This window comes from Anarhichas minor, unplaced genomic scaffold, assembly GCF_050575085.1.
Source record: "Anarhichas minor isolate MPS153535 unplaced genomic scaffold, ASM5057508v1 ptg000003l, whole genome shotgun sequence".
Classification (NCBI taxonomy): Eukaryota; Metazoa; Chordata; class Actinopteri; order Perciformes; family Anarhichadidae; genus Anarhichas; species Anarhichas minor.
Genome location: NW_027466449.1, coordinates 7,141,655 through 7,164,488, shown reverse-complemented (window position 1 = coordinate 7,164,488; position 22,834 = coordinate 7,141,655). Strand labels below are relative to the sequence as shown.

Genomic DNA, 22,834 nt, shown 5'->3' with positions numbered 1-22,834 from the left:
AGCCATGTGTTCTTTTATATTTTTATTTATTGTTGTATAATTGAAAAAAATTATATATATATATCTCTATATGTGTGTGTTTTTAACAATAACTAATATATATATATATATATATATATAGTTATTAGTTCCTAGTACTGCCTTATTTTCATGTAGTTTTATATTACATTTTTATGCGTAAAGAGTAATGTATTATGCCCCTGAACTGCATGACAGACTTAGAATAGTAATGTTATGACATTTTTTATAAAGTATGATTATATAAGCTACTGTACACGCATATCTGTACAAATATGTGATAACTTTCTGTGTGTATAAAAAAAGATTAGAATTTACTGTTTGTGGTATATTAATTTCCGATTAGATGTTCCAGTAAATAGTGATATGTTTTTTTAAATGCTGTTCGCTCACTTTGAGCTTCAGCACAGCCTTTTGTTCGTGACAGAGCAGCGTTTCTATTCTGCTGGACAATACTTGAAAGCTTTTATGTGTCCCAGGACTACTCGTCGAGGTTGAAGGAGGAGTGCTTGGGCTTTCAGCACGCCACTGTGCATTTGATCGCCAGACGCAAGCACTTTGATTCTCTGCCAAAACAGAAATCTACGGCAACAACGTTCCGTGTATCACTTTGTTGTATCAGGAAATAGATTAACTTCTCCCAAACCCTCTGGGTGTTCATGTTTTTTCTGCTTCCTGCCAGGAGGTTCAGAGGTCAGAGGATGATTATTTTATGATGAAATGGTCAGATTTCTGATCCTCCCAGCCTTTCAGATTGATGGGAGAGGCCAAACACACTTTCATTCGGCATTATACTGTCTGCACAGCCATTCGTTAACGACCGCTAAATAATGAATGCTCTATGGTAAATGGAGAATTTGCTGGTACAAACACCCACTAAAATGTGATTCATCATTGCAGAGAAATTCCCGGTGACTCTGTCTTGTTATCCTGAGGATAGAAGAGCTGACAGTAGCTAATATCACCCCAACCACCATCATCCCCCCTTGTCAGAGCATATGATAGATGGTCTATAGGGTAGGTCACTGCGTTTTTGTAATCCTGCAGCGTGTGTGTTCGTGAGGGTGTGTTTATGCTGAATGTCCTCATGCTTATGGTTTTCGAGCCGAAGCAAGGTTGATGTCTAAACTCAAGGTCACTTCTTCATTACAGTGGGGCAGAGCTTCCGGCCAGCCCTGTGGCTGTGATGGGGGTATAAAGGAAATAAATGACTCCTCTGTGTGGCTGTCACAAGGGCAGGAAAATAGGTAAATGTCCCTCTTCGAATCAATTTAGGGTAAGGAGTGCACCCAGTAGCTCTGACGAGTGCCGGAGCTCCCCAGCCCTGACCAAAGTTAGAATAAATCAGACCTGGAGCCAGAAGCTTTACAACACTGAGCAATGTGTCCGCATTGCTTAACTCATGACCGTTTAACAGACCTGATGACTGCCGAGGCTTCTACTGAGCTCATTCCAAGACACCGGGAGGCCCCAACCAACTTACACAACAAACTACAGTCTGTGTTAGCGGAGCGCACCGGAGCATCATACTATATAAACAGAGGAAGCAAAAGAAAAATGATCCAGGCAATTCATCATTCCTTTTCGGAACATAAAGTTATTTTCTCTGTTTCACTTTAACTATCTTTCAACTGCATGATTTTTTTCATACTTTCTGTCTGTCAAACGAGCTGGGAGTTTACTTCGGGAGACATTTTTCTCACATAAAAGGTATCTTCATAGAGATAGGCCTTTATTTACTGCAACGATTTGACTGCAGCTGTGTTTATGTGCTTTTTGCCAAATATAGCCACACTTTTGTTTTTATTAGCAGCAGTTATGATCCTACAAAAAGGTTGCCTCATACTTTACAGAAGATGAAGCTTTTATTTATCTTGAAATGGGTTATTCCCCTGAGAGCCAGGAGAATCAAGGTTAGCTTTTATCACTCTCGCCCACCTTGTTTTCATTACTTAAAGCGTGGTTGTTTTTACACCTCAACAAAGACCCTGTAATTTCTTTGATCCAAGTAAAAACAGGCATGTGGAGAGTGTCTGATAAAATCCATTTTATGGGAGCTCAGTCAACATGCTTTCACAGGATTTACAACAGTTTGTGTCTGGTCAATCTACAATATTTTATGGCAACCGGCCAGCTATGAGCAATGCATGTAAATTCATTTAAAAAAAGGCTCAATTGCAGTGGTTGACCTTTAGTGTTAAATGTCGAGAGGATGTCTAATATGATAGAGGAAAAGAAAGAGACAGAGAGAGAGAGAGAGAGGAAAGGGCATTTCCCCATATATGGCTGGTTCTTGACTGGCAACTGCATCAACAGGAACAGCGCATTTGAGGATGCCTAAACAGGACAGCAGGAAGAGGGATATAACACAGAGTGAAGCCCAAAAGCTTGGAACTGACAGTGAGTTTATTCACTCCAAACATAATCCAACTGTTGTGGTGGAAGCAGCTATACAGCATGCCTCACTGTACATACACATCCATGAAATAACCAGAACAATAACTGTTATTGTAAAGTGAGGAAGGGGAAGCCAGCATGAATAGATAGTCTGTTTTCTGATTATTGAGTTAGCCGTCAGTTTGTTGACTTTGTTCTGCCTTCCAGAAAGTGTGAAGAACGGGCAGTAGAAACAATGCTTACATCAGAGCCAGAAAGTGTGACTTCCAGTGAGGATCGCTCGTGCGACGCCAGTTTCCACATTGCTGAATCGCACCAAGCCCGTCAGCGTCTGCCTCCCCCGGCTGGTGTTTTACACACCTCTGTCAAAGCAGCTTTTCTCTGCCTCACAGGACTCGCATACATACCCAGATGCCTCCAACTCCTAGGTCTCAGTAAAAATATTTGTCTTTTGTTATGATGATGAACTAAATAATAATAAGCACATGTGCTCATTACTTATAAATACAAAGTTGGACTGGTGAATCAAGATAAAAACCATGTGTTGTGTAATTGAATGTTTACGTGACCTTGTAAATTACAGTTTGAAACAAAATAACAATCTGCAGAAAAACAATTTGCAACTTCCTGTTAGTGCAACATCAACAATCTCAAAATATTTCATTCTACATCCACGATCATGTCCTGATGTGTGGGTTGGAGTCGTTGAACACTTTGGACTCACATCACACAAGAGAAGGAAGAGTCTTGTGTCAGCATCAACTCAGTGGCCTACTTTAACTGTTTGTTTGTTCCATTTATATCCCTCCATCCAGCCGTCCCACAGCCTAATAGGTGACTCCACGGGGGAGTTTCTGGAATCACTCCAGCTCATGTCTTACACAGTTACCAACATTGTGAAGTCTCTATTGTATCCTTGCCAAGGTGACAGGAGACAGAAGCTGTGGTGTGCTTACACCATGACAGTGTGTGTGTTTGTGCTGACAAAGCTACAGACCTATGATAAAGTACTTGCGTACTCTGTATACTGTGCAGTGTTTATGTGTGCGGGTCACATTACCCGTATACAAAGTTTAGATTAGTCTCATGGGAGTCAGTGAAAAGTTGCAGTTGTGCTGCTCTTATAGACGAAAAAAGCAGCACTGCATGTGCCGTACAGTTTGTGTTGCACACTGATTCAGGCCAACTACAGAAATAGACATGCTAAGTTTAAATGTCTGTAACAAACCAGATCACACAGGCAAGATAGTACCTAGAAATGTGACAAACAGAACAGGGCCTTGTAATGCATTATGCAACGTATTGCATTACATAAGCAACAGCTGGTAATGAACCAGTAAAAATCACATGTAATCTGTCCATGAGGCAACAGCTGGCAACGCTCTGGACGATACCCGGGCTTTAAGGATCAGCATAACGCTGCCACAGTGTGTTCAACTGGCAGCACTGCACCACAGCCAGTCAGGAAGGTAACAGCAGCTCCAGCACCTCTTTACTGATGTAACACATATGACATGTTAACTGTTGGAGAGAAAACAGAACAGGACATCAGCTGCTGGAACACATACCTTGCCATGACTACCTAGGAATGCCAATAGGGCAGTCATGCAGACAGAAATAGCACCCCCCCCCGTCCACCGAGACTTCAGCCACAACAGCAGCATTTCTCTTCATGGTTGTTAACTGCTATAGATCCTATTAAATGAGCACATGGGGTGAGCGTTTTAGAATAAGAACAAAATAACTTCTCGAATGAATCAAATCTTCTACTATAGTTGTAATGTTCCATCAGTACAGTAGATATAAATCTTAGATCTGGAGTAGAGACACTAGCAAGTAGTCAGTGAACGCTAAATCTGCTTGGAACCAGTTATTGTTTGATCTAGATGAGGTCAGGGGTTGTTGACTCATCCAGACTTAACCAGTTTACTATTGGCAGCCAAACACAAGCTTCAGAGATGGCATATTGTTGCTATGGAACAAGAGATGATGAATCTGCCAGTCTGTCTAAGAGAAAGAGGAATTTATAGAAGAGGCGGTCTGTCACTTGAAGCAACACTTTACACTGGATAAAAAAAACAAGCCATTTATTGAATTAACTTGAAGAGACATATACACTAGACCTGTTCAGGCCAGCCAGTGCAGTCGCATTATTGACATTTCATATGCATTGAGGTCTTGACAGCTCTTCGTTGGTGTTCAGCACGTCTATACAAGTCCCACTCCTGCCAGTGCATCGACACAGAAGGACAAAAGATAATCTGATCAAAACGTAGCAAGAGGTTTTAAGCAGAACTCAATACAGCACATTATCTGTTTTGTTTATTTCTGTGGTCCAGATTTATAGTTTGGTTTTATAAAAAAAAAAAAAAAGTTACAAAACTCCATCCCTTATTGACAGGACAAACTTGTGACGAAATTCATATGAAAAATTGATAAGACTGATGGCATTCAGACACAGTCTGAATTAAAAAAAATATAAAGACTGCTGCTCTTGCTCCTTGTCCCAAAGCAGATCAAGTGGCAAAATCCTATTGGCTCGCCGCAACAACGGATGACGGATCGTTGGTCGAGATCCACCAGAATTCAGTCTTTAGCAATCCAGTGATCATGAATCGTTTATGCCTGGATGGTGTTCTTAGCAGTGAAGGCCAGGTAGTAGACCAGGATACCCATGAGGGCAGCCACCACCTCTGTAGCCACCCACGGGCCGTTCCACACACCCTGGAAAGAGATTTGAAACTTGTTTTAAAGCGCATCACAGGTTCAGACGAAAAGTTATCAAATGATAAATTATACACTCAAGTTACACCTGGTTCTAGAAATACTCTGAGGCGGAGAGCAACATGGGTGATTGCTCAGGTCGGGCCTCAGATCAAATTGTTCACAAAGATAAATCAAGTTATTAGGTATGACGTTACTCTTAATGGAGCGTTTAAATAATACAAATAATTACAAGACAACAGCACTGTAGAGTAGTTTCCCTAGGCACCCACTTTTTAAAAGTCCAACTGTCGTGACCCAATTCACAAGAGGCCATTTCTATAAATCACCAGAAGAGCGAATTCGAGTGTAAATTAACGTTCTTGACCATTTTTGCCACCATTTCTGCACCACCTTATATTACCATGAACAGGTAAACCATGGTATTCAGGCTCCGTCATGTGGCTAAAGGTTGTACTGCAGATGGAAATCTTAAAAGATTTTTGGGAGACCCTAATGAAATCTCCTGTGACCCAATGGTGGGCCCTGAACCAGTCTTTGGGAATGACTGTTGTAGAGGATACATTTCTTAAGGAGCATTAACAACATATTGTCCCAAACTGTCAAAAAAAAGCCTCCCGGTGTAGCTTCAACTGAATGAACGAGTGTGTCGGTGTCTCTTTTTTTTCCAGGAATGTATGGATTCCCTCTGTACATTTTAAAACGACCCTTTTCTATGACGTCGAGTCATATACAACAAAAAACATGTTGTACAGAGGATTGAAATCCTAAACAAAATACTTGTCTTAATAAAACATGAATGAGTGCAAATCCTTGTTCTTAACGGACTGTGTCTAATAAAAGTATGCCTTAAAGTCATTACATGTTTGACGTTTTCTTAAGACTCTTTGGGGAATAATACACTAACTTGAAACTGGCTGCAATAAATGATTTTGGCCTCTTGGACGTCCCATCACTGCCATATTATAACCTTCTAAATTGATCATGAACATGTTGGCAGACAGTTATTTACACATCCAGCAGACGCAGAGAAACATTAACATTCATCGGGGGAATGTAAGTCCAACATTCACTCTGTCTTAATTCTGTTTTGGGTCTCCTCTCTATTTCTGCTAAATGCACCACTAGTTTACCAGCTAGCCACTTACTTTGTCTGTTTCCTGTTTTGGTACTAGGTAGGTAGTGTACAGTGTTTGTTTTGCTCTATACTAAAATTGTTCAGAGGCTTTAAGAGACTCACCCTGTGGTCAATGTTGACAGAGAAGAGAGGCTCAATGGCATTTACATCTTCGTTGTTTCTCTGGGCCTGGAACAAAAAGGAGAATCACACATATAATTCAAATTAGACAACCGTTAAACCTTGAACGCTGCAAATGCAGTGGAGCTTACTGGCAGTGAACTATGAGCTTATTAAACTATGCATCAAACACTAACCTTGCGCAGGGCACTGTAGGACTCCTCATCAAAGAACTTAACCTGATATGTTCCAGAGCTGGCCTGTTTGTGAGGAAGACTCCAGGACACCTGAGGGAACAAATCACATGTTGACAAAAGCTGCTTTAAAAGGCTCTAGGCTCTAAGAGACTGTTCATCTGAAAATGAACAACAAAGCTTTGGACTTCAGATGCGAATTGTGTCCTAAAAGGTAAGAGGTTCAGGGTGGTCTGAAATAAGAATAGTGTAACTGTGATTGTTAATTAGGCAACATTCAATGCTCAATTGTGGCTACATGATCAATGTCATTATCTAGTGTAATCTAGTACTTACCATTCAAAAAACAACAACTACCAAATCAGATACAGTGAGAGCAAATACATGTGATTATGAGGTCACTACCATACCTGGTACTTGCCAACATCCTGGCCTCTGGTCACAGGGAACTGTCTTCCATTCACATCAGCATACAGAGTCACACTCTGGAGAAGACAGACACGATCTTCAGTGAGTCATTTGCTCAATAACATCCATATCTAAATCACAATGTCCGTTGGACGGGTTGGAGGTGGGCTGTTACTACCTGTGCTCCGTTGGCACAGGCCAGGCTGAGTTCCACGATGAAGACCGACTCAGAGGAGATGACGGCGTCAGAGGTGGTGTAGGCCGACGGGGTGATCGCTGGGTCTGTGCAGGTCTCTCCTGTCAGTGCAGAGCTGAGATTAGCTAAACTCCTGAACACCAGTGAATCATCTTCACAGCATTAACACTTCATTCACATTTCTCTAAGATCTATATTCCACCTAATTAAGAAGACACATGGAGGTGATTTAATAAACCAGCTAACGTTACTAGCTAGTTGGTTAACATTATAGGCTACTTAACCTCGTTAAATCTCTTCCACCGGTTCCCCCGCGGACTTACCGGAGCAGGCGACCACGAGCAGAGCGAGGAAGGCGGCTATACGAGTCATCGTGGAGTCCGAGAGGTTGTCCGGTAGGTTTCGTGTTGTTCCTGAGGTCCAGTAGCTGAACTGCACTGTGTGTTCCTCACTGACTGAAGGAAAGAAGTCCACATCAGCTCACTGATGCGACGCCTCTGCGGCTGCGCATCAATGACGTGGGCCGTTAAGACGCAGGGCATTCTGGGAAATGACTCTGTCGACACGTCATCAGAGTGTAAAACGTGCGTCCACCGTCAAACCCAAAACCAAAACCCACAGCCAGAACCTCAAAACAGAAGACAGTTTGCTGAAGTTAACCTGAATTATCAATTATTCAATTTTACCAATAAAAAAAAAGGAAACAGAAGATAGACATTTGATCAAAGATAAAGAATACATAAACACATACTGCTCTGTGGTAAATATTCAGAAACAGTCCTACACCTACATTTATTTCATTGTTTTTTAGGATGTCAAGCAATGTATGAAACTGCTTTCCAATTTGACTAACAAAAAGGCTATCAAGACAGAGTACCTGTATGTTTGATATGTTTGTTTAATGTGATATACAACCGGGCTCTTTTGTTTTTGCTCTATTTACTATCCCTTGTATACTGAATCTATTATTTTGTTTAAGGAAAATAAAAAGAATGAATACAGTAATGACTATAACAATAGGGATTAGAATATATGATAATATAATGTAGCAGTGACAGGAATACATTTGTTGACTAATGAGTTCTTTAACTATTAGAAAAATAAAACATCAGTACTTTTATCTTTGGTAGATTTTGAATGCAGGAGTTTTACTTGTGGGGGAGCAATTTTACATGGCTACTTTACAAAAATGCCTGAATGAATGAATGAATGAACACAGTCGAGAGGTTTATTTTGAAGCCTGGAGAGGGGGTGTGAATATTCACTCTGTAGATATAATTCACTAAAATGATCACATGTTTTAAAAACAGTGTTGTCTTGATAATTATATTAGAGGATAATCTTGGCACCGTACTACTAACATATAGAAGAACATCTCAAATGTATAACTCAACAAACCCATTGATATAGTTAAAATCATACCAAGAATGTATGTAACGCAGTACAAAACAAACATGTGGATTTCCCTATATGTAAATGTAGAGGGATTGTGCATTCTGATCCCCTTTGAAGGGTTACTGATACATCGAGCTGTCATTAATTAAATGCCTTCAGTTACACTTGCTATGAAAGTCAAAATGTCTGTTGCAACAAAGGTCGTTTACCAAAATATCTTGACCATATTTTATTTTTCACAGTCCCATTTACTTTCTGTTTTTGTGATACGATCTGTGGTATGACTTGTTTCATTAATCAGTTATCACAATACAGCTGATGCTAAATGCCCTCAGCTTTTCATAAAAATAGAACCAATGATGAAGAAATATTTTAAAACGCTCATAATCAAGGCTTAAAGTAAAATAAATTGAATGAAACCCGACCACATTTTCCATTAAAAATAAACTAAATATTTATTTGGCACGTAGCCTAGATATACAGACAAATTAGGTATTTTACAAGTTATGAATAATTATATACAAAATTCCTTACAGCTACAGTATTCACAGTTTTAGCAACTATGCAAGCCCATCTAATGTTGGTAAACACATTTGATTTAAAGTGGAAACAGTTGAATATCAACACACAGATGCAGACATAAAGCCATAAGCTGCCCAACCACATTCAGCTGCACACAAACGCATCTGTGCATTTCAAGTAATCCACACTTTCCACATTGTACTGCAGGTCTGCAGTCACCGCAGAGTTCTGCCGTATGAAACATAAATGCGGAGGTCTGAGTGGGGAGCCCAGACCAATCTCAAGCCCCTCAGAGAAGTGACCATGGTTCAGTAGTTTTACTTTTCTAGAAATAGATGTGCTGAAAGCTACCGTCAGAGCACCTCCATTTAAGTTGTTTAATCGCTCTCTTTTCAGTTCATCTACTGATGCCAGTCCTCTCATTCCAGTGGATCTGCTGCTCTAAAGAGCCCCGCTTCTCTTCACCTACGTCCATCCCGCTTCCCTTTCCTTTGGGGAGCTTGGGCAGAGGGAGAGGAGGCGGTGGAGGAGGGATCCTGCAGTGCTTGCCGCGAGAGAAGCTCCATGAAGACAGAGTCCATCTGGCGACAAACCTCCTATGAGATGAAATAAACAATGACAGCGATGAGAGAGGAAAGAGACAAAACTCTTTGTTCTCTGGTCTCCCTTGAAGATGTTAAGTATGCACATAAACCATAACATACTATTGTCATTAAATCCTTGGTGATATGCTGCTGCTTTCTAACAAGACAATTTATTAAAGGGTGTTTTAGTTATAACTAATCACTTAAGTATGAAAAAATATAAATCGGTTATAGGCTAGTGCTTGATTTGTCCCTCTTGCCATCTGGAAAAGTGCTGCATAACATTTAAAGAAAAATCCATTCATTTGTAATTGTTAGATTACAACATTTACAACTACAGACTTGACCGTTTGTTATAAAAAATCCTTCAAAGACAGAGTTCACAACGATAAGTTGTAGAACACCTATTTAAAAATGATGAACCCTTTTATTAATATAAAGCAGTGGTAAATTATGCATGTACTCTTTTTGAAGCCATTATTTACATCTTACAAACCCTTAATAACAGAGCCTTATCACATAGTGAAACCAGCCATTTGACATGAGAAACAAGACAGACCTTGTCTACTTTAACGACAATATCCTCACAAGATGAGCGTCCCTGACATCTGTATGGAGAAGAAGAGATCAGAAGACATTGAATATTAATTTCTCACTCAAACATAAGTCAGTTGGAATCCTGCAACATCCAGTGCTACTCACTCTCGGCGCACATGGGCAGGAGAGTGGCCTCGCCGTGGCTTGCACTGTGGTCCAACGGGTATCTGGAGCATTAACTTTCCACTTGAAGTAACGAGTCCAGCTGTCAACCTGCTTTGGTCAATTGAACCGCTGCTGTTCGCTCTTGGACGTTCTGCTTCTCTCTGCGTTGATGCTGCAGACGAGCTGGTGTTGAAGTCAGCTGAGAATCCTGCTTGCAACTCTGTAGTACATCACATTGACACATTATGTTATTCTATTCAGAAGCACCATCACAGCCTTAGAGAAGATGGGCACATAACACTTACCATCTTTGTACTCCGCTTCTACATCTCCTTCTTCAATGATAGGCTCACTGTGAAGAATAACATCGTGAGATAATCGTTCCACCATACATTGTATCCTTGTTATGTGTATGGACATCTTTTTCCTCTTACCAGTCATCCTGTTCCAGAGTCATGCATTTCTCGTACACCGGTCCTTGTACTTCGCTCTGACTGGGGAAGATGCTTTCGTGCTGGAGGATGATGATCTTCACCAGGGCGTTGATCTGAGGCTGCAGGGTGACGACGTCATCATCGTCAGCCCCCCTTACCAGGCTGGGGCCAAAACACACAGCCAGGTTGTAAGGCTGCATCATGTTCTCGTCACTGTACTGAGACACACTAGAGGCAGGGAGCAGAGAGGGGGGGGGGGGGGGGGGTCGAAAGAATAAAAGTTGAGACCAAACTAAAATTTGTTTTTTGCATTCATCAAATACACACACGTGTTTACAAAAGACAATATCAAAACTTTACCTCAACCCATCTCAATTAAAAGTCCCCAATCCAGTTTGTCGTGTGGAAAAATGTGCTGCTCTTATAAATGTATAATGTGAAACCACCCTAATCCACCACACTTCTGTCAGATGAACTAGGACATCAGCCAACAGGTACAAATATTTGGTCTTTTCTCTTCCTGGAAAGAAACATCCTGTGATGCAATTCTTTTTTTCTTTAGATGCATCATATCCTGAATGGTGATGACTGTGATGAGTTGCAATACTCACTGTTGAAGGAATGCAAAGAGGTATCTCATGACGATGATGACGGGCTCAGGGTAGGAAGAGATGACCATTTTGAGCTGAGCTGCTCTCTCTGCCTCGTTCATTATTTCTGAGAAAATGTGTTGAAAGAAAGTAAGCTCCTGCCGTGCGCTCTCGGCCACACGCAGACATTTAAAACACATGCACCCACACACTCACGGACATGCTCCAGGAGTTGGCTGGTGCTGTCGATGGGGAAGAGGGGATTCTCCAGACTTCTGAAGTAGAGCTTCAGCACTCCAGCAACAGAGTCCAGGTCATATCTCCCCTCAGCCAGGGGGTCCTCTCCTGCAGGAGAAGCGCACAGCACACTGCCCCACATTATTAATGCGCCACAGTGAGAGGAGCTAATCTACATTTTAGAAAAAAGAAACACAAGGGTCATGCCAACACACACAAAAACATATAGGTATACCTCGCTCAAATGCATCCCTCAGGTTGTTGACCTCCATCTGAGACCCTGGAACTCTAAATATCCCTTCATGGTGGAGACCTGATGGACAAATAGATAAGTGCTCTAAAGCAGTGAGAGTAGATCCAATGCAAACATATATTTAGTCATTATGTGTAAAAAAAAGAAAGTAAAACAAGTATCTTGTTTGTAGAAGAATGGGATAATGAAGGTACATATTATAAATATATTACTGCACTCTGTGTGTTGCTTTAAGCCCATTCAATGGCTTTTTAATATATTCACTGGGGGCTCTAGAACTGGGAGATTTCTAAGGGTACACAATTCTAACTGTTATTTTTAGCTACGACAAGCAGCTCTATAGCTTACTCGGTCTGTCAGTCCACAAAAGATTCACCACTATTTGGCGGCCACAGTGTTATGTGGTCGCAGCCCATTGCAAATTTGCGCTCGTTTTGTAATGTCTTAAATACATTTTTGCATTAGACATGCAAATGTGCAGCTCCCATTTTATCGTTCCTTCAGTCTTGAATACGTACCGTTAAGGTTGATAAAGCAAATGCAACTCTCCACAACAATTGGAATCTGTTGTCGTGATGCCTGAATGGAGCAAATTTAGTGATTAATGTCACAAACTTCAAGTCTAATACTTTACTGATAACTAATTTGCTGGAAAAATGTCGAGAGAGAAATGCTGACCTGTATGAAGGACAGCATGTCTCCACTGAAAAGTTTGTGGTTGTGCATCAAATTGGCACTTGAGTGATTTTTCCTGACACGCATTGACTTTCCATTATGTCTGCAAAGCCAGATGCCATAATGTGAGCTTCATTCTGTTACAATTGTAGAATATATACAATGTTTCTAAAGTATACAACATTTTTCACAACTAAACAAAAACACTCTAAGACCACTTAAAACATTTATATATGTACCTAGGCTGATGTCCATTTGATGCTTCTGCTAGCAGAAAAAAAAAAAGAAGCAACCAGTAAGGAGAAATGCAGGAGAAGTGTTCTGTGAAGTGTATTCACAGAACACTTCGGGTCAGCAGTTTGCCTTTCAGCATTGTTTTGTGTGAAATGCAGAACTGATACCTTTTTCCACAGCCCCTTTCAGCTGGTCGTGTTTTGCTTGCAGTTTAGATACCAGGGAGCTGCCTACGAGTTGCTCTTTTACCTTCTGTAAAAACAAATCAGATGTGATTTAAAGTCATTATCATGCTGTCACCATCATTCACTGATCATCGTCAACCAAAACCCTACAATTTAAAATAAAGTGTCTGCATATCCACAGCTGCATACGATTACAACCTCCCAAAACAGCAAGCTATTCTGGTTTATAACTTAACAAACTGACTCACAGTGAAGTAGAAGTTTTCTATTTCCTGGACGTTGGCCCTGCGACGGGCCACGCTGGGCTTGACTGTCAGGTTCTCTGTGCTGCCCTGCTGAGACGACGCACTGCCGAGCTCCAGATCATCATCTCCGATACTCTCCAGCAGGGAACACTGGGACGCCAACATGCTCTTACTAGCCTGTGTGACAGCAGCAGAGATAACATGGGAATATTATGCATTGGCAATACGGCACACAGTTCTAGTCATTCTAATAGACTTATTTAATGTCCTGGGGCACTGGTAAAAATAAGCATTATGGTGATGGTGTGCAAATCTTTGTTGCATTCAAGTGCCTGTTGATTGAGCGAGTGATGACATTTCTATAGAAAATGTTTCATTGACACAAAATAAGTTGAATTTACTGAAACTCATCTACTCTTTTTGTTACAATGAAATAAAGATTTAGGAAGCAAGCAAAAGAGCTGCGATTGAACTCTGCCCTGGACTCTGGCGTGGTGAAATATTAACACTGGTGTATCCAGTAGACCCACTAAAAAAGGTGATAAAGAGGCGCTTCCGGTTGTGTGATGTACTCTACCTCCTCTGTTTCGTGTGTAACAGCTTTAAGTCTGGTTTGTATCTGTTTGAATCTGGTCTCCAGCTCGCACCTCATCTCACCCTCTGCGCTCACCTCGGAAACCTGAGAGACACACGAACGTTTAGAGTTGAACAGCTGAATAATCCACTTAATACTGACAAACAAAATACAGACCTGGTCTCCATCATGGGGCTGATAGGGGAAGCGAAGGGGCATGCAGAAGGTGTTATAATGGTCCTTTAGGAGGGTGTCTCTGTCATGGCTCTGGTCCAGTCCGGACACGGTGCCTTGGAGCTGCTGCAGCCCCGTGCTCAGGTTCTCCTGGGTCCGCCACCGACTGGACAGGTACGCTTGCATCACCCGACCTAAAGAGAGGTGGTACCCTACATCTGCACACTGAGGGAAACAATTCAACTTCACGTTTGTAATTGAGGTGCTTGGGGGATCAAGATCATGTCCTTAAACATGATTTTTTTTTTAAAGTGATATCTGATCTTAAGTCATACTATGCTCAAATGTTTTGATAGTTTGATGATTGGCCCAATAGGGCATGGTAAAAAAAATTAAAAAATTTAAAAAAAAAGGACAGCATTTAAAAAAAACTTCAAAAAGATCAAAACAGATGATGCACTCACATCTATGAGAGCAGAGATGTCTTTGAGGTAGTACTTATTCATGGAGGCATTGGCTGCAGCCAAGTTTAGGAGGTAATCGTTTCGGGCCTTGCTGCACTTCAAGTCGATCTCTTGGACTTTACCTTGTCTCTATGGGAAATAAACAATTATCAAAAAGGAGTCGACATACCTTTTATGCAGTATAAGGTGCATACATGTCTATTTACTTTTTCTATCAACCTCTCCAGCTTCTTAGCAGCACTCTGCTTCTGCTTTTCCTCCGCCTCCTTCAGCTTCCCCTCTGCACACACGTAGTCCGAGTGGTATTGGAAGTACGTCCGCCATGCCTGCACACAGACGCATACAGCTATGCTTTCCTCGATTTGGTTAGGAAACAGAAAAGGTTTTGGGTGATTGGTTCTCACTTACAGTCTGAAGCTCTGTGGTAACCTTGAGCAGTCCATCTTGTAGCTGAGTACAGATGTCTTTACTCTGGTGTAGAGACAAAATACCACAAAGAGATGGAACAACACGGAGAGCAACAAAATATATTTGTAATGTCAAGAGTTTAACAGAAATACAAGGGCGAGAGTCAAAGAATTTAAAGTTGTAGCAAACCAGTCAGGCAATTGCCTTGTACATACACAGACTTGTCCCATAATGAAAGACTGTTTGTGTTTGGTGGTGCCAGTGCTCATATCAGTACCTTCTTGGCAAGGCGCTGTGTGTACTCCAGGCAGTGTGTGAGGGGCTGGATGAGGAAGTTGCTGCAGCGCTCGCTCAGTCCACTGTGGTCCCTACTTTCTTGGCGGGTCTGGGACAGCAGAGCCAGCCAGACCTGGGACACCGAGTGACTACTGGGCTCCTTCCTGAGCATGTGAAGGAGGAAAGGAAGAGACAAAGACAAACAGTGTGTCAGGTACAACCAAAAATACTTCACAACAGCGTCCTCAGATGAACTGCTAACGAATGTGTTACATTATGTGCTAAAGATCATCTTTACCTCTTGATCCTGGAAGTGAACCTTTCAGCGAGTTTTTCGAGGGAGCGGGCATACTCGCTTTCAATCTCACCCCGCCGACGCAGGTAGTCCGTCAGATCCTGCAGCTGCTGGCTCTTCTGCTCAAGTTGCAAGTCTAACACCTTCAACTGATCTACAAGCTGGCTACGCACCTCTGCAAGCGAAAGAAAGAACGGTCAAAAGAACAACCGATCAGGCAAAGAGAAACAAACATACGAGAGAATGTGACTCATTCTGAAACTCTTGCTGTGGGTGACAAACTGAATTCACAGTCACAGTGAAGATGGGGTGTGTTAAGAGGGACAGTAGTGCAGATAAAAGTCATTATTTCACCTTTGATTGGAGTGTCGTAGTCCACCATACCGACCCTCTCCTTCCGGAGTTTCACATGGGCAGTCATTGTTGCTCCAACTGGGTGGAATTCTGGATAAAGGAAGTGAATATTTTATTAGCAGTATAAAATAATTGCTCTGTTCCTTTTTTTTTTAATCTCCATTGCAGAATCACAGCGTTCTTTGTGGGCATGCAAGCTATTCTGATCTTCTTCGCTGGACAAAGTCTTTTTAAAGAATCAAGGCCTATGACCGGCTGCTGCACCCAAGCATGCTACTCTACAAACTTTCACACTCTCAAGTGCTGAACCCCCCCACCCACCCACAGACCATGCCAACTTCCTGCTGCAACAGAAAGAGAGAAAAGAGCATGTTCATCTTACTGCAACACATCTCTTCAAACTGGTCACCCGCTGCAATGCTCTGCAGGCAACCAATTAGAAAACCAGTTGGCATGTGTTGCCTGCAGCACCGGTCACGCTGCAGAATTGCATGAGGTGCAAAAATAGCTCTAGCAACATCTCTGCTGCCCTAAAAATAGGATGAACCACAAGGCGTAAAACTCTGTAGAGATGTTTGTTCTCAAAAACTACAGATGGTTTCACCAATGATACTCAAGTTTACTGATGCAGACTTGGTATCCTGTATTTCTTCTAACAAAACAACTAGAACAACCATTTCTAGATATCTTACCAATTGGATGACTGAGAATCTTTACAGAAAAGTTTATTACAGTTTAGGCTAAGAATTTGGGTTTGTGTATACGACAGACTATAGGCCACCAGATAAACATAAAAATGAAGTCTTCACTGAAAAACATGTATTTGAGAAACTTTGGCTTTGGTTTCTACAATGCATGACAGTAATTTAAACGCATGATCATCTAAAAGGCCTTTGATAGATTGAGAATCAACAATTTAGCCTCTGATGACTGCAAGATATCAACTATTAGGACAACATTTACCACACACCAGAAAGGGGAAGACTTGGGTGTTATTTTTGCTGGACCATAACTCTTTGTACACAGCCATCACACACACTCTTCTTAACCCCCCGACTTCCCTTTTTTTCAAAAGCCAAACATCACTCATCAGCATTCTCTTTGGCTGAACTGTGCTCTCTGCACTCCTTTCTAACAGAGAAAATGATCAACTGACCTCCTAAAATCAGTCTGCTGCTAAAGCAAACACAAAAGTCCTTGTTGAAAAGGAGTGTCTCATTTTTCCAACCTATCACCCTTTTCCATTAGCCCTTTTCATTCTTTCACTGTGTGATCAGCAGTGAATCACCACCTTCTGTCGTCACAAACTGTTGGATTACTTAATGAAAGATAGTCTTAACCTTACAGAAACTGGTTGTTCGGTTGCTGTTCTTGTAATTCTGGGTGTTTCACTCTGGGTTCTAACAAGTACCAACATATAGATGCTGCCTGAGCTATGAGACGTTAACAGCCTGAGGGCTGTGTTGAACAAACCTTCATAACAGCACTTACTTTGCTGTACAAACATGTGTTTATTATAACTAAACTGACAACCTGTCTTCTTCTGATGAGACAGGTCAGTAAATGAAAATCAATAAAAGTTTAATCCATCCAAGAAACAAAAGTCCTACCTGGTGGGGATCAGTCTTGACTAGTCTCTTCTCCAGACCGAGGCAGCTAAATAATGCCAGTTAATAGCGCAGTAAGCTCTCAACTGTTTCACCTCCCCCTCACATTGGACACGGATGGATGTGGGTGGGGTGGAACTCATCTCTCTCTCTCTCTCTCTCTCTCTCTCACTCTCACATACACACTCACTGCTCTACCGCTCTCTTTCTCAACACTCATTTCATTGACACGTTCAGTTTAAGGAGTCAGTGTGTGATTGTGCAAGTGTGATGAGGGTTGAAAACCATTTCAAGTTTCTCTTTCATGCTGCCACTGGAACTCCACAGCAGGTTTTTGAATCCAATCAAACGTCAGCTGTTTTCCCTGATTAGTCCCCCAGTTATTCACAGGCTACTAAGGGAAATCAGCTGCTATATTCTTCAGTTGGGGGTAAACAAACTCCTGAAGACTGTGGGGTATTCTTAGCATAAGACTGTATGACCACAGTTTATGATGAGTAATGTATGGTGAGCAGGCTAACCGTGGAAACACCTCATGTCAAGTAAAACAGTTACACAAATGCTAAAATGGATTATAACTTCAGAGAAAGGCCCCAATAACCTTTATCACATGTGCACTGCTGGTAAAAAAGAAAAGAAAAAGAAACCACTGATGCTATTAAACGATAACTCAAACACTTGTTTTGAAGAGCAGCAGCATTGTTTCCTCTCACCTCTTTCTGAAAACTGTGAAAATGCCATGAAGGTGTGAAAGCGTGGACCCTATTGTGTACAGATCATAAAGCCCTCTGAGGCAAATTTGTGATTTTTAGCTATGCAAAATTAAATGAGTTGAAAGTTAACTATTTCCAATTTGTGACAAACAGCAAAAGTTACTGAAAGTTTGTTTTGATGTTATCTCTTATGTACTTCTCTCTCACTCCTGTTTCCTTCCTCTAACATACATGATGATAGGATGATGATGCTTTAAAAACAACTTGACATAGCTTGGCCAGCTTGGTTTTATTTGAGGAAGTTTCTAGTCCGTATCTACTATACATTGTTTGAATGTATTACAGTTCAGTTTAAAGCCTTCGCTAACTTAGAGCCTTGAAACACCAGTTTACACTGAAGAATTCCCACAGCATCTTTTAGCTGAGCTGTAAAGGAGGGTTTGAGTTTGGAGGTCACACATTCATTGTAGTCTTTCAGCATGAGTCTGTAGCATGTTTTTAGTTATCTTAAACCCCCTATTATTATGCAGCACTATTTTTATCATCATGGCATGTTTTGTTTTTAGAAAAATGCTACAACCTGGTTTAAAACTTGTGCAGTGTTGCTTTTAAAAAACAGATAAGTTTAAGTTTTGTTTCACCTTTGCAGCCATCTTAAGCCAAACCATGAGGTTTCATTGCTAAACCTAACCAAGTAGTTGTGTAACATTTTTTTGTTTTGTTTAAATTTACAACATTAACCACATGTTCCGTAATCTGGGAGAAAATACGTTTCACTCAAAACATAATTAAGAGTGCAGTTTAGTTTTATAGGAATTGTATAGGAGACCGGGTTGTGTGGAGTTACCGTCTGCCACGGTGTCGTTTGATGCCGCCACCAGGAGTCTCAAAGTTGGAAATAGTCTCTCTCACACTCACACACACATATACACTCTCTCTCTCTCACACACACACTCTCTCTCTCACACACACACACATACACTCTCACGCACAGCTTTTTCACCATCAATGGAAACCTTAACTATGGATCATGTATACCTCCTATGATTGTGCCCAGCAGAGGTAATTTTGGTGGCAGTGTGAATTCATCAGTAAGCTCCTCACTTTACAATTAGCGTTGTATTAACTAAATATATTTAGATGTTTTATTGACCCACTTGAAGTAATCAACTAAGCTGCCTTTATGATCACTTATTGAAACAAGTGTGATACCGAAATAGTATTTGAAAGATTTATTTGCAGTAATTCTGTTAAATAATTAAGAGACCAGATTGAGACAACTTGAAAAGCACAACTTGTTTTAAATTCTCTAAATCTCACAGATCTTTGTGTGACTTTTGGTAATGACAACAGCAATCCAATAAAAACAATTAGACCAGTTATTCATTTTAGTTTCATTTAGGTAACACCCCGATGTCATTATCCAAGACGTTTTGTTCATCACTGCAGTGGAAAGCAAGTTTTAAGGAAAACCAGTGATGGAAATGTGGGAAAGGCTTTGACGCACAGATTGTCACAGTTTGTAAAGCCAGAAATATTGTCAAATAGGGATAAAAAGAGGAAGCTAGGGATGAATTAAAAAATGTCTAGGTCATTGTGAATCAGAAGAAGAATCTTTAACGTCTGTGCTTTCTGTCGCCTCGCTGACTTCACTCAGCTCCTTGCTCTCTCCTCCGCTGTCTCTCTCGTTCTCCCTCTCCTGGTCAACAGATCCTGACGGGTTCTGGCCAGACGGAGCCTCCTGCCCCGTCACACGCACTCCGGGCTTTCTCAGCTTCGGCGCATGTAGACGAAAAACAGAACACATTGATAGTTAGAATCTGCTCGTGGTCCCGAGGTTACAAGGAGCTTGTGAAAATCAGGTCAGTGTAGAAAATAAAGTCACTTCATCAACCAGGTGGGCCAGGTCTCTCTTCATGGCGTAGGCATCCTCCCCATCTGCATAGTATTTGGGCTCTATCTCACTAATCCTGGGGAGGAACAACAATGTATCAAATTGGTTGCAGTCACAACAAATAAAGCCCGGGCTCAGGATGTAACATGTTCAAACGTTACTAATTTTAGTCATAAATAAATGAATGAGGGGCGCTTGTTTTCACAACAGAATTGTAATTCCTGGCATTGTTGAGAGTTTTGAAACCTTTATGTTGAGAACTAAATTGACAGAAAATATATTTCAACAACAGTTTAGCTTAATAAACAAGAGATAAGTCCAAATAATTGAAACAATTTAGAGACTTGGTTTTTGGTGTCTGGAGCTGTTGGGGGGGGACTTGAGCTCACGACTACGGCCCTACTGATAATGGATTTGTGAGGACAATACGACATTGCTGAAAAGAATCCATGAAGGTTGATTTTGTAAAAGAAAAATGTCGGCATGAAGAAAGTAATTTTACAAAAATAGCTGAAGGTCTTCAAGACAACACCGTTCCTAAATGAGCCTGATAATATGAATGAGGAAAAGGAAAAGCTTTCCACACTGTGTGTACTGCAGAGTGGGTGGTGCTGGCAGCGGCAAAATGAAAATGTAGTCAGAACGAAAGAAAAGGGGCACACCGAGCAAAACAAATTGTTGTTATCCGTGTTAAATAAAAGAAAGATAAGATTCTTGATCATATATTCTCATGGACTGAGAATAAGCTAATATCAGACTGCTTCATTGGCTAGCTCTACCCATGACCTGAGCCGGGCTATGGCCATACTGACTGTGTAATAAAATCACAAGAGCACGTTCTGTACCTTACAATTAAAACACTAATATAATGTTGGCACAGAAAGAAACTTACTGGAATTTCAGTGTGTTTGAGTACAGGTGCAAGGCTGCTCGGTTGCTGCAGTGGGGAGAAAAGATTGGTACGTTCTTTGAGAACACGGTTACACAAACACACACGCAGTCAGAGCTTAAACATTTTGGAAACAGGACAACCCAGACAATAATGCATCCCAACAGAACAAAGAGAAACCAAGTCCACAGCGAGCAACAGTGGACTTTACCTTTTGCGAACATGAAGTGAGACATATTTTGCGTTGAAGTTTTCTATCATGGCCCGGCTGGCCTGATCCATCAGCTTCTGGGCCAGACCAAGACGTCTGTGAGAGCGCTTCACAGCCTGGAAGACAAAGATAAGAGTTTTGTTGCCCTTTGAAACCAGCCAAACATCTCAGTACTATAAAACATGTAATATAAAGATTGGAGGAGATGTATGGAGGAGACGGGGTGTCTCTCGTTCAGACTCACCAGAGAAGTGATGTGTCCATGGGGTACATCATCAGGGTCCTCCTCCCTAGAGTCCAGAAAGGTTTTTTGGAACATATAAAACATCTCCTTTGTGTAACTGGTGTCAAATAAAATATATATATTGTCACAGATTCACAGACTCACATCTTTGCCAGCACATAACCCACAATTTTGCCATTTTCGTCCTCTGCAATGTATGAGAGCTGAAAGGATAAAAGGAAAAGAAAACGAGGGTCAAACGTAAACACTGTCAGGTTTTAGATCATAGGAGCAGCGGTGTTAGCAGAAACAAGGGAAACGGGAAACGGGAAACTGCACAGTGAATCACCTGCGGCCAGGACAATCCGTGATAGAAATAGTATTTCATCTGGTAATTTTCTGGAAGACACAGCAGGTTGCAGTGCTGCATATTCATAAGGTCCTCCGGCTGGAAAAAAACACAGTCAGAAAGATGCATGACACAATGCTTAGCCCTTAGTCAGCGATATTTGGACCGCTAGCGGGCAGGCTGCATTAACTATGCTAGCTTAGCTAGCATAGTTATCAGAAACAGCATGGCTGTCGAAAGGGTTTCAGCACACTTACCCTCGCGTTTCGGATGTTCATTTTGTTAGTTTGCTTGTTATCTGGACTGTGGAGACAGAAATAAAATAAACTAACGTCACGAGGGTCAATCAATTCATAATAATCACACTACAAGTAGTTTAAAGAGCTTGTCTCGCTAACGAGCTAACTCGACTTGCTAGCAAGGAAGGGAGGGGAGTGGAGGAAGGAGCGTGCCACAATAAGGCCAGTCATTTCCGGTCACAGTGTGCGCTGGGACTTCACAATAAAAGTAGTACCATTTGCTTGAGGCACGAAAACATGGCATAAATCAGTTTTATTTTGAAGAATTCACTCACGTCTATTAGAACCCGGTTATTACAATGTGTATTATAGTCGTACACTTTACATACATTTAAAGGAAGCGTCAAACTAGCATAGCAAGTCTGGATTACCAAACAGGCAAAGCGGATCACTGTGTGGGGCCCCAGATCCCCGGGGCCCCCCATAACCCCAGCTGCATTGTGTGCTGTGCACCACAAAAGTACAAATATCAACTAAATGGGTCACATTTTAACCTGGTCTTGTGGCCCTGTTGGAGTCTTGGGTTCTTAATTTACATTTATTTCAGCATGAAGGCACCGGTCTCTATAGGCCTATAATGAAGCTGCCATCTGAATTTGTTTAGTAGTCTGTAGCCTACCTGATGGAAACTTGAGGGATCAGGGTACACACCGTGCACTGAGGGCGGAAGTTGGGGCTAATGTTTATTTTCTTGTTTGTCTTGTTTCTATATTTTTCACTTACTGATTGAATGTCAAGTGGACACTTTTATAACACATCGTTTAGCTTTATAATTGCTAAATTGAGAAACAACTGAATCATTAGTTTTACCTGCTTGTCCAGTAAACTGCTCAAAGGTATAATAATAATACTTTTACTAATAATTACTAATTAA

General features: G+C 41.3%; 3 protein-coding genes across 4 annotated transcripts; all 3 read right to left on the bottom strand.

The window, feature by feature from the left end:
* Positions 1 to 4,485: 4,485 nt before the first annotated feature.
* On the bottom strand, positions 4,486 to 7,681 carry ssr4 (signal sequence receptor, delta). Its single transcript, XM_076095340.1, has 6 exons — positions 7,498 to 7,681; positions 7,157 to 7,275; positions 6,981 to 7,055; positions 6,574 to 6,663; positions 6,380 to 6,445; positions 4,486 to 5,139 (listed from the first exon to the last, which is right to left on the bottom strand). The coding sequence occupies exons 1-6, from the start codon at positions 7,544 to 7,546 to the stop codon at positions 5,035 to 5,037; spliced, it is 504 nt and encodes a 167-aa protein (XP_075951455.1). The 5' UTR covers positions 7,547 to 7,681; the 3' UTR covers positions 4,486 to 5,034.
* A 1,313-nt stretch (positions 7,682 to 8,994) lies between these two features.
* LOC142954359 (rho GTPase-activating protein 4-like) lies at positions 8,995 to 17,488 on the bottom strand. Of its 2 annotated transcripts, none has more exons than XM_076095320.1 (22): positions 17,386 to 17,488; positions 15,776 to 15,865; positions 15,425 to 15,596; positions 15,128 to 15,290; positions 14,851 to 14,913; positions 14,649 to 14,768; positions 14,443 to 14,571; positions 13,982 to 14,203; positions 13,808 to 13,909; positions 13,234 to 13,407; positions 12,968 to 13,052; positions 12,806 to 12,833; positions 12,570 to 12,669; positions 12,410 to 12,470; positions 11,874 to 11,951; positions 11,618 to 11,746; positions 11,423 to 11,528; positions 10,812 to 11,039; positions 10,683 to 10,729; positions 10,378 to 10,597; positions 10,235 to 10,283; positions 8,995 to 9,687 (listed from the first exon to the last, which is right to left on the bottom strand). In XM_076095320.1, exons 2-22 carry the CDS (start codon positions 15,840 to 15,842, stop codon positions 9,553 to 9,555), a joined length of 2,478 nt encoding a protein of 825 aa, XP_075951435.1. In that variant the 5' UTR covers positions 15,843 to 15,865; positions 17,386 to 17,488; the 3' UTR covers positions 8,995 to 9,552. The 2 variants fall into 2 exon arrangements, with proteins under 2 accessions (XP_075951435.1, XP_075951444.1); XM_076095329.1 differs by having other exon boundaries at positions 12,806 to 12,830.
* Positions 17,489 to 19,312: 1,824 nt separating this feature from the next.
* Positions 19,313 to 22,095, bottom strand: naa10 (N-alpha-acetyltransferase 10, NatA catalytic subuni). Its single transcript, XM_076095306.1, has 8 exons — positions 21,919 to 22,095; positions 21,662 to 21,760; positions 21,478 to 21,536; positions 21,334 to 21,379; positions 21,090 to 21,205; positions 20,882 to 20,926; positions 19,981 to 20,065; positions 19,313 to 19,885 (listed from the first exon to the last, which is right to left on the bottom strand). Exons 1-8 carry the CDS (start codon positions 21,937 to 21,939, stop codon positions 19,799 to 19,801), a joined length of 558 nt encoding a protein of 185 aa, XP_075951421.1. The 5' UTR covers positions 21,940 to 22,095; the 3' UTR covers positions 19,313 to 19,798.
* Between the last annotated feature and the right edge of the window lie 739 nt (positions 22,096 to 22,834).

Bases quoted from the DNA above. Each gene is read 5' to 3' on its own strand.
- ssr4 (XM_076095340.1), bottom strand. From the start codon at position 7,546: ATGACTCGTATAGCCGCCTTCCTCGCTCTGCTCGTGGTCGCCTGCTCC. The intron at 6,664-6,980 runs GTATGGTAGTGA...TTGTTCCCTCAG, and splicing joins AGGATGTTGGCAAGTACCAG to GTGTCCTGGAGTCTTCCTCA. The intron at 5,140-6,379 runs GTGAGTCTCTTA...ATCTCTTTCCAG, and splicing joins CTGTCAACATTGACCACAGG to GGTGTGTGGAACGGCCCGTG.
- LOC142954359 (XM_076095320.1), bottom strand. From the start codon at position 15,842: ATGACTGCCCATGTGAAACTCCGGAAGGAGAGGGTCGGTATGGTGGAC. The intron at 13,910-13,981 runs GTCTGTATTTTG...TGTGTCTCTCAG, and splicing joins AGCCCCATGATGGAGACCAG to GTTTCCGAGGTGAGCGCAGA. The intron at 10,598-10,682 runs GTAAGTGTTATG...GATGTACTACAG, and splicing joins AGAAGCGGAGTACAAAGATG to AGTTGCAAGCAGGATTCTCA.
- naa10 (XM_076095306.1), bottom strand. From the start codon at position 21,939: ATGAACATCCGAAACGCGAGG. The intron at 20,066-20,881 runs GTAAGTTTCTTT...GTTCCTCCCCAG, and splicing joins TCAAACACACTGAAATTCCA to GATTAGTGAGATAGAGCCCA. The intron at 19,886-19,980 runs GTGACTTTATTT...TTCTGTTTTTCG, and splicing joins TGGCCCACCTGGTTGATGAA to TCTACATGCGCCGAAGCTGA.